The sequence below is a fragment of the Stegodyphus dumicola genome, chromosome X1, assembly GCF_044657685.1.
Source record: "Stegodyphus dumicola isolate Sdum_Otavi_A_Nest chromosome X1, ASM4465768v1".
In the NCBI taxonomy this organism is placed as follows: Eukaryota; Metazoa; Arthropoda; class Arachnida; order Araneae; family Eresidae; genus Stegodyphus; species Stegodyphus dumicola.
The window spans coordinates 83,518,927-83,529,992 of NC_140780.1; the positions used below are offsets into that span (position 1 = coordinate 83,518,927).

An 11,066-nucleotide genomic window follows, 5' to 3' on the forward strand; every position below is an offset into this window, starting at 1 on the left:
ATTCCTCGATTGCCATTGTCTTATGTGTATTAGACATTTTCTAACTTGGATAGTTTGTTTATGCACTGAGCTAGGTCTGCTCCAATGACAGCAAAAAGCATAAAACTTATTTTCATTCGGAATGGGAAATGGATTACTTTACTCGGGTAAAGGACAAATATGTATGCTTAACTGTGCTATGCAAGTGTATCTGTTCATAAGAAAGTAGTGAATTTAACAAACACTTCCAAGATTTCAAAAGAATTTCAATTGTTTGAGAGAGATTAATGCTGAAGTGTTCTCTGCTTGTGTTAGAGTATTTTCAAGAAGATAATGCTACAGTGGAGTTGGAACTGATTGATTTATCAAGATGATACATTTGTATATTTATCAAGATGATATATCTGTATCGTCACTTTCTTCAAGCTCTGAAAATATTTGGCCTTTTCTTCCTAAAGAAAAATACTGAATTTTGGTCCAGTTTTGTTTAAAAGTGAAGGTAATATTCAGCTCGTATCTCTGCGAGATTTCTTTTCCCAGTATAAAATATATTAAAAGTACAGAAACTGATTCGCTGATAAGCATATGGATAACTGTATTTGACTGGCAGCCATTATCTACTCTCTTAACACTAAGAAAACTTGATGGCAAAAAGAATTCCATCCTTCTCATCAAAGTTAATATTTTAGATTAAAAAAGAATCTACCATTACATTTGTTATTTAACTACACTTTCTCTCGTGTACAATTCAATTTCAGTTTACTTTTGTTAGTTTAATTCTTTTGCTTGGTAGCTCGCAGTAGGTTTTAAAAATGGTACAGTAAATCAGCTTCATAACTTGGGTGACCACTGCTGTAAACTGTTCGCAATAGCATCTCCATTACATGATTATGATAGTCTAAACAACGTGTTGCTGTCATGCTATAAGTAATAACCCACTATCCTGATTTTGATGCCATTGCAAAAAGTAAATTTGCAGATTCTGACTTTTTGTTTAAGGACTACTAAGCTGCTTGGGACTAATGGCTGAAAAGCTAAGGCAATAACAGCAGAAATGTTATGTTTTCTGTGGGATTTAGTGGATTCACGGGATTCTACATTTTAAAAGCTTGTATCTGAATTTTTATGTTTGTAGTATATTGAGTTACTTTTCTCGTATGCCAAAAAGCTAGTAAATTGGAAAATGAAGATTCATTTCGTGAGTGTCTAACAAATTTATTTAGAATTGTAACCATTTTGAACTACAGTCTGACCTCAAGATGTGAGCACCTCTATATACGAGAAATTAGAGATACGAGGAAAGTGAGTGAAAATGTTTTCTTTAAATGTGAGCATTGACTTGAGTAGCAAGCAATGAGCCAGGCTGTTGGTGTGTGTGTGGCGCCATTTCCCGATTCGACTTGACCTTGGGGAATCTTGGACTTTGGACTTGATCCTTGTCAGATCATTCGGTGTTCTTTTATCTCTTAAGTTCCACTGTACATTTGCTTTTGGCTTTTTCTGAACATTCTTTAATTTAATAATACTGCTTTGATTCCTCTGAACATTCCCTAATTTAATAATGTGAATATCATTTCACAAAATTCTTTGGACTTGTGTATTTAAACTTTAGTCCTGAGAAATTAGGGTTACATATATTTCAGCTTTCCCTTTTAAATTTTAGCCTTTACTAGTGAAAATAAAAATTTTTTCAGGAATGAAATTAAGTTGTGCAAATAAAATCGTCAGATTGTTTCATTTTGCAAAATAATCTGCAGTTTGTTTCATTATTAAATTAATGAAGCTTAAGTCATGTAAATTTTTATTTTCCATCTTTAGTGGTATTTAGCATAACTTTTATTGCTAAATTTTATTTGATCTTCATAGTCAGTCATAATCATATTGTTGACATTTATAAAGCTTTATATGAAAATTCAACCTAATGTTTAATCATTTAATTTTGTTTTACATCAATATGTTAAGTGATTTGGCTCATTTTGAAACAGGAAACGTGAAATATATGCAATAAAATATTTCATGTTTCCATGTCATATTTAAAAGTACTTTCCTAAATTAAAGCTTTCCTCTCCTGAGTTTTCTCAGTATAAAAGCTTAAATTGCAAAATGTAATCAGCCAAAGACTGTAAAATGTATAAATTAAACTGAATGTGTTATAAAGCAAATCTAAATGAATTTTGAGTTCTATTTTAAAATGATGCCACTGTACAGCATAAAAAATCTCGGTAGATGAACCCCTTATAGCTTGACATTTAAAATGTGAAAAAAAAAAAAACGGGATTATCTGCTTAAAATCTGCATAGGAATCTAATTTGGGAAAACTATTAGCTTTTCATTTTCAGACACCTGACCTGATTTGGAAGTGCATTCTAAAATTGTTCCTTTTCATCATAAGAATTTTTTGAAACATTCTTTAGCTAAGCAAGTTTGTTTCTTATAGTGAAATTATTTTGTAGATTGAGAGGTTTATTTTATGCATTAAAAGCATGATTCTTCTAAAAAAAATAAGATATGTGATTGAGTATAATTACTAAGATTTAAAATTTTTTTCATAAATTGTTAGCTGAGGGAATGAGGCTAGTACAAACAAGTTGAAATATTTACATTGAAATTCATGGCATATAAAATATAATAGGTTTTATGATGTGATTGTTTGGGGATTAGAACTGTACTACATATAATTTCTGTAATTATTGAAGCTTTTTGTTACTGTTAAATATTAATGCAGTTGACAATGTCAAAATCCGGTTTAAATTAAGTCTTGTGTAGCATCTGGCAGCAAATGGTAAAGTTGAGTAATTGAGACAAATAAGTTTGTTATAACCTGAAGCTGTATAAAGCATTAAAATCTGATCCATTGTTTCTTCATTGTTATATTGCAGCTGAAATGTGGAACTCTCAAAACTTTGATCAACTCTGGATTTGTGATTTATTACTAGATCAGTTTTATATAGGGATTGTTTGAGGATAAATTTGGCCATTTAAGTCATTAATATATTTTAACCTGTATTTATATTTCTTTATAGTATTTTTTAAATATAATTAATAGATTTTAGTTGAAATTTTATATTCCTTTTTATTATGCGTGTAAAATTTTCTAGCCAGAGTTACTGAAGTTTTATTACAGAATTAAGAACGTGTTAATCAAAGGAAACTTGGGACTGTTTTAGTTTCTGTGTTTTCAGATTTTAAGTTTACATATTGCCATTTATTTTCACATTTCAGTCTAGAATAAATTTGTAAATATGCTTTTATTTTTCAGAAAATATTGAAGTAGTTCACATTCCAGTAGATGAGCTTCTTACAAGATTGAATGGTAAAATGATTTTTCTTACAACTTGGAATTTATTATTAATGAAGTCTTTAATTTTCACCAATTTATAATCCATCTGAAGTAAATCCAGTACCGAGTTGGATCCAGACTCTTAAGAGACTTTGCTGATTCTGGATTTGGGAATTTTTCGTACTTTAGATCATCAGTTTAAATCTAGTATGATGGCATGCTTTGATGTTTAAATCTAGTATTTATAAAATTATGAAATAATGAAGCATTGATGACAATTAAGGAATCCAAAATTTACAAAAAGCAAATATTTGTTGCTTTATTAAATATCTTTCAATATAACTTGCTCATTTTTGTGCTAATACTTACTCTTTAATTTTATTTCTCATTCAGTTGCAGAAGTTGAGTCCTGTAATTACCATGTTAAGAATTCCTACTAAATTATTTTTTCACTGAGTAATCTGTTACTTTCTTCACAATTGGTAATGGAATTTTCTGTATTTGGGACCATGTTGCAGATTTTGCAATCCATTAGGTGATAGGTTATTGGAACATAGTCATTGGAGTCAAGTGCTTCTGTTATCTCCTCATTCATTACCGCTTCTCTGTATTTTTTCACAAATTCCATTAATTGAAAATTTTTTTTCGTTTTTTGTTATCTAGAAACCTTTAAATTCATGTCTATTGTTGTAAAATTTGAGCATCAGCTATATTCTATTGGTGATGGCATGAAAATTGTGGCTAAAGACATATTGTTCACTAAAATTTGTCATATTCCTATAGCATGCTGAAGAAATTAAAACTAACTTATATTTTGTTATTTATTATACTTATGCATATTTCTGACATATGCTTAAAGCTTATCAGTCTCCATGAAATAATTGCCATATATATAGTTAAGGTGGTATGTTTTTATTAGGATGAACTTGCCATGTATTTTGCCAGCTTTTTAATCTTGGGCAGTTTCTAGCTATAAGCATATTGTGTATGTGCAGATGCACACATGTGATATAATTGTCACCTGCTATGTGCCCAATACATATGGCAGGTGCATAATGGAAAAGTACCCTTAAAGCTTATCTGAAGACCACATCAGGTATTCTTAATTCAAAAAGCACTAAATTGTCTAACTTTAAGGCCTATGAATATCATTTACAAAGTCTATTTAGAAATTTGTTCATAAACACACATAGCACTTTATAATAGAATAGGCTTGAGATTTTAATTGTTGCCAAGTGTATTGTCGGTATAAAAGGGTTACCATGCTGTTTGTTATTCGATTACCAATGTTTAAAGCAAAACTTGTCTTGCAAATTGCTGTCATTTCTCAAGTTGCCGAGTTGATGGTCGTGATAAGAACAAAAAATTATAAAAATATTTGGCAGGTTGGCATAAGTATTTGATATTCAACAGGTATGAAATGTTTTGCTTTGAGATTTATGCCAAGCAGTAGCCAAATTATTGGTCATGCAGATTTCTGCTAAATTACTGTTTCTTCAATATAAAGTTCAATCAAAGTTCAGTGCTGAACTTTGGCACTAATGCGTTTTCAATTTTTAATATCTTTGGCACTGAAGGTAAAATTGAGAATCGCGAGTCTTTACATGCTTTATTATGAAAAAAGTCTACTGTCTATACATGTATGAAGCATTAAGTATATGCTGTTCTTGGAACCAAACACCTTCCTTTTCGCCAAAATATTTCTAAATTTGCTGGTGGTCAGGAGGTTTACATATTGAATTGGAGTATTGGATGTCTTGACTTTGTATTGTAGTAATTTATTTGCAAATATTGTCATACATCGTTAGAAATGGAATCTTGCTTTTTATTACAAATATTGTAGTTTGTACTCACTGTTACCCAAGAAGCTAAGACTGAGTTGTAATTTAAACCATTTATGGTTCCTAGCATATGGACTGTATGGGGGGGGGGTTACACTTTCCTTTTGTGTCAAGTGATTACACACCAGTTTTGGTGTCCTCTTGAACTATCCCTCTTTAGGCAAAGCATGAAACCTTTTCTTTTTGGTTAACTAACCAGTTGTCTAGTTCTGTTTTTCTGTTTAATATTCATCTAACCTATAGTCCTATTTTAATGGTTATTAAATTAGGCCAGGTGGTGAAGTTGCTAACACATGTAGCATTACCACCACAGGTCTGGGGTTCAATTCCTGGGCTAAGCAAGTTTGACTCAGCCTTTCATCCATTGAGTGGGGGTGATAAAGTGAGTGCCGAGTTTATTTGGGGACTAAACACCGGAAGTCATGTGATAAGTTGACCACTTGTCCAGGGTATATGCTCGTGCATCCCTGGGCACACGTTCAAGAAAGCAGATATCAGGGCACTGTAGGCAATGGGTCACTAAGGGTTATGCTATTGAGGGTTTTTTTAAGGCTAAATTTTAAAAATGATGTAAATCATTTTAAATTCTGTATAAAAACCTGTTCGTAAAATGTGTTTTTTTTGTACGAATTTGAAATACACTGCCAAATTTAGATGCATTTAATAAAAATTTCATATTAAATCTGATGCATTGAAAGGAAAGCTACTTGATCTGCTATATAACATGAAATAGATCTATAATGAAAAAAAAAATCCTTATGAGCATGCATACTGTTAATACTAATACTGTTAAACTGTTTGTAATATGTTTGGTTAAAGTAAATGCAAGTAATTGTAAGGCATTTCAGAAATAAAATTATATTTAAATCTGTGTAAAAATTTTAAATGTTGTAATTGTGTAAAATGTCATTTAATAAATTTTGTTTCAAAATATAAACATTTACATATGCTGTATGAATCTATTAAAATCCCTGAAAGACGTTTATCCTGTAGATAAAAAATTATTTGGCTGCAGCAAATTTGACCCTTACATTCCAAAAAGAATACTAGTCATTTGGTCTGGGGTTTGAATCTTACCAAATGGACTGGCTGCATGGGTGTTTTCATGTTTTCCTTATGTGTGGCATGTATATAAGCCACTTTCGCTTAGAAGCTCGTTTACGAAGGCATCCATGCCCTCAAGTGCTTTGCCATAATTAAATAGACCAACCAACCAAAAAAATTCAACTTTCTTTTTAACTTGTTTATGAAGGAATGTCCTCCAAACAATGAGAAGAATGCTGCAGAACATGTTTAACTACCTTGTAAAAAAGATTGTGTACTTAATAAATGCAAAAAAGGGAAATGTAGCTTTTTGTAGTGAAATAGCTCATATTTATTGTAGCTAGTTGCCTCTTAAATTTCAGTTTCACATGTTAAGATCATGCTATTCTTGATGACTTGTAATCTAGAAAGATAAAAGATACATGCAATAATATAGTAACGGTGTTCCCATATTATTGTAAGGGAAAATGATTTCTTTTTGTAATTTTTGAAAAAGAATTTTGAGTTTATGCTTTTAACTTTTTTGTTTAATCTGAACTTTCAAGATTTTTATGCCTTTAGGTAATCTGCTTGCAGTAGTTATAGAATTATCAACAATCCAAGTTTCAGTGTGGTTAAGCCTAATTTTTGTTTACCATAGCATTTTTGCATATTTGTTTATATTTGAAACTTGGCAGAATAATAAATTGTTTCTGCATCTACAGTGTCTTTTTGTCAAGTGGGACCAAAATTACTTTTCATTTTTGTGCATTGAAAAATCTGCCTTGTTGCCTGCTAGACTATTTGCTTGTTTTTATATAGAAACTCTAGTTATAATTGTAAAATTTTTCTTATTGAATTTTTCTTATTGTTTTAACTATTGCATTAATGATTATGGTATCTAATATTCTCTTAATAAAGAAATGTTTCATTTTTGCTCTCAAGTTTTTAAATCTTAAGTTGTGTAATTGTATGTTCTAGTAGTTTTTTAAAAGCAGTTATTTTGAAAACCTTTTAATTATACTTACTAATCTTTTTAACCTGTAATGGCAAATCTAGTTTCTCTCTTGTTATTGAATAACTAAAAATATATTATTCAAACTATTTAATTCTGATTCATAATTTCTCTGTGTGAAGACTATGCAAATGTTGTATGAAAGTATGTTTTAACCGTATGATTTTATTCTAGAGATGTGTATACAGTGATTAATTTTTTCTTTGTTTCAGAATATAATGAACAAGGGATTATAATTGATTCAAGAGTTTATTGCTTTGCCATTGGCTTAACCATTGGAGCAAAAAATGCCAGTTATAAACAAACAGCTAATCCTTACTGATGATAAATTTCATTAGCAAAAAATTTTTATTGCTATTGGTAAAATATTTGTATATTTAACTGTACCAATGTACTTTTTATCAACTTGTTTATGCCATCACTTAATCGTTTTGAAATGTATTCATTTGTACCATGTGAGTAAGAATGCTATGTGTTCTAAAAAATCTTGCATTATAACTTTTAATGAATTCTTAATTTATGCTAAAACAGTTTTAACTGTACCTGAACTTTTTGACACTGGTATATTTTCCCCTCTGTTATAAGCTCTAGAGTTAATTGTCCTAAGTGTTAAGTACTTTTAATAAAATCACTTTGCCATGTTCTGTAATAAATGTTGTATATTTGCACTGAAATATGTAGATATATTTTTGACAATATTTTGTGTGTTTTTCTGACTGTGTATTTGATAGTTTTTGTAAACTAATTCTTGTATATCATTGTAAATGGTGTTGAAATAAAATTTGTTTTTTCATTAGTTTCTCATTATATTAATATCAACTTAAAAATTTTGACAATTCATCTACATGTATACATATATTTTGTGTGAAACCTAACTGGAATTTGAAGTTTAATGTTCTGTATTGTGACCTCGATTTTGAATTATTTTATTCTGAAATGAAGTAGTATTGAATATGCTTAATTTGAAATTCTTTTGATGTGTTGCATCCGAATCCAATTTTGTCTTGAAGACTTTAAAGATTAAATTTATTGTCGATTTTGTGGAATTCTGCCTCATCTAGAATTGCCATGGTATTATTTTTTAACTTTAGAAGAATTTTACTGCTTAGAAATTTCATTAATGAAGGAATTTTTCCTTCAACTTGTACTGTATTTACTCATGTATTTTCCCTTTTTTATACTCATTTTGGCTCTTAAAAATTGTGAATAGTTCAGTGAGGAATATCGTGTATTAAACTGCATACAGATTAACATTACAGTGTATGCATTTCAAAGAAATTGATTAATTTCAGTTGCACCTGTGTGGTGTACTTTCTTATCTGCACACCATGTATGGCTAATAGAAAGGAGGATGTCCTTTTGACTCGACTGAGAATTGGCCATCGTCGCCTGACCCATGAGTATCTTCTGAAGAGAGAAGAGAATCCCAGCTATCCAAACTGCAATGCAGATCTGACGGTCCATCATATCTTGGTGCAATGCCTTCAAAACCGGACTTGGGAAATTTAATTGGAAAAACACATCGTAATTTGTTTCCGTTTTTAAAAGATGTTGGCTTTTATAATAGACTTTAACCTGTTTTTTAAAAGATATCAGCTTTTATCGTAGATTGTAATCTGTCTCTTTACCTAAGCTGGTCGTTTTTACAAATGACTAATTGCATTGTTACCATTTTTCTGGTGCAGATAACCTTGACAGGTTTTGTGCCAAATTGCAATAATCCAATCCAGTGTATCTGCACATGCATTTCATTATTATAAAGTTCTTAATCATATGCTGCAGAAGCTCTCAAGGAAGGTCATTTGAACCCTAAATTCCTAGTAGTTTTGGGGGGAGGAAATGCACATCAATCTGATGTGGAATTACCCAAGATACAGGTAGATATTTTAAAAAAAGCTGTAACTACAAAATGCTATTTGGTGACTCGAAATTTGGTTTTGCAAAAATGTAAAGTTAACCTGATGGATTCATGTAATGGAAATGCAAAATGAATGAACTAACGAAAAAAACTGTATTGGCTCCTAATTCATTGCAATTTTAAAATGAAAAGTTAAATATATAACTGAAAGAATTTAATCTTTGAAAAATTTATTCGGACTATAAAATTCTGGAAAGGTCTTCTACTGTAGTCATTTTAATATGGTACCATATATGAGAAGTATGCAGATGCAGATTTTGAATTTGTAACATAACTGCACTGATAATTTTTATTACACCTTACCTGTTGTGTATTAGTTATAGTTGGAGCAGGTTTAAGAGGTGTGAACCAGCAGCAAAATTATTAAACACAGGTGATTTGATATGGGGCCAAAGTCCTGTGAAGGGCAGAGAAATGGGAGCTTTCATGGTTTTTGCATGGCAGTGTGAATGTGATCCACTTTTCTTTAAAAAGTCCGTATTGCGTTTTTCTCTGATCACCAGACTTTTTTTTAACTCTTTTTGACAATGGTAAATTTTTTCTCCTGCTTTAATTTATTGCAGTGGCATTACAAGCTAATTTTGATGGCAGTTTTACCTTCTGCTTTCTATAATGCTGTGACATATCATTGAGGCTTCATTTCTTCCAATTTATTAAATGACAGGTTTGAATGCTTGGCTTATAATCTTCAGAAAATATATAGATTATATGTAGATGATACCTTGAAGATTCTGTTATGTCAGTGTCCTCTACAAATCTGAGGATGATTCAGCAACATCAATTCACAGTAAGCTATTTCCATTGTAGAGCACAACTCCATAAATCTGAGTAATGTCTGTCAATGCTTTTCGTAAAGGGCGTGTTTATAACATCGCAAAAGATGAAAATGCATCATTGCAGAACTCTTATAAAATGAGATACGTTAGCTTGAAATCTGAACCTTGCAAGTAGACTGTTAATTCAGATCCAGCAATTTGTAAAAATTTGTGCTTGCTGGGTTCTTTAGCTCTTGATTAGGGATATGGTCTGTAAACTTATATCGATTGTGCAGAATGCGGTTATGAAGCTATTATGTGTGATAAAATCTGTTTCAATTCAGTTCAGAGAGCAAAAGGCAATCAATTAAATGGCAGTAAATTAAGAATGTGTTTTGAGCAATACTTCCATATCACCAATGCTTCAGCTTATATTTCATTTCTCTAGGGACGGATTTTCAATTACTGAGCTAGAGTGGTTTATGCTACCTTTTAACCAACTGTTTTTTTGTAGACTGTTAGAGCAATTTTATAAAAAAGTAAGCTTGAACTTTCGATTATGTAAAAGTTTCTGATCCTGGAGTTGCCAAAGGATCTACAAAACGAAAGCATGTTTTGATGTCCATCAAACAAAGTGGAATTGCTGCAAAAAAGTGGATAAAGGCATGAAGAAAGTGACAGAGGTTAGTGGAAATGAAAAAATTTAGATTGACAAGTTGGTCGGTATTCTCAGCACACCAATTACAGGACTTGAGAAGTGGAACTTTGTAACTGAACAAGAAATTGTCTGTTTATAGAATTAAAGAGAAAGTATTAGCACATAAAATGAAGCAACTTAAACAACTTGCATTGAAAGAAATGTTTAATAAAGTAAACAAATATTAAGCTATCCTTTTGATACTTTTTAGATCATAATTGCTCTTTATATTTTTAATTTTATAATTTATGCATGCCATCTCATCAGATTTAAATTGATCTATAATCCGAAGCCCCGATGAGTCCGGATTACAGACTTTGTACTGTATATATTTACAAAACTGAGAGCAGTGTGCATATAAGAAAATGTATATAATGCGACAGGTATTGGGAATTTGATATAAACTTTAAAGAAGAGATTATTGTTCTATACGGCGATACTTTCTGCGAATTTTTTTTGCTGTCCCAAGTTACCAGATGAAAGGAATTCTTAAAGTTTGACAGATCTTGAGAGAACATGTTGCGACTTAAGATTTTTTCATCTACAGAAATTTTAGCA

The 11,066-nt window shown here is 30.9% G+C and overlaps 1 protein-coding gene across 2 annotated transcripts in view; it reads left to right on the forward strand.

Moving 5' to 3' along the window:
- The window catches only part of LOC118202731 (ADP-sugar pyrophosphatase-like), a 59,415-nt gene extending 51,481 nt beyond the window's left edge, over positions 1-7,934 (forward strand). For both annotated transcript variants that reach the window (XM_035374931.2, XM_035374924.2), the window contains exons 9-10: positions 3,239-3,292; positions 7,351-7,934. In XM_035374931.2, the coding sequence (XP_035230822.1) occupies positions 3,239-3,292; positions 7,351-7,460 (164 nt within the window). In that variant the 3' untranslated portion in view covers positions 7,461-7,934. The remainder of the gene's footprint in view (positions 1-3,238; positions 3,293-7,350) is intronic.
- The last annotated feature ends 3,132 nt before the right edge of the window (positions 7,935-11,066 follow it).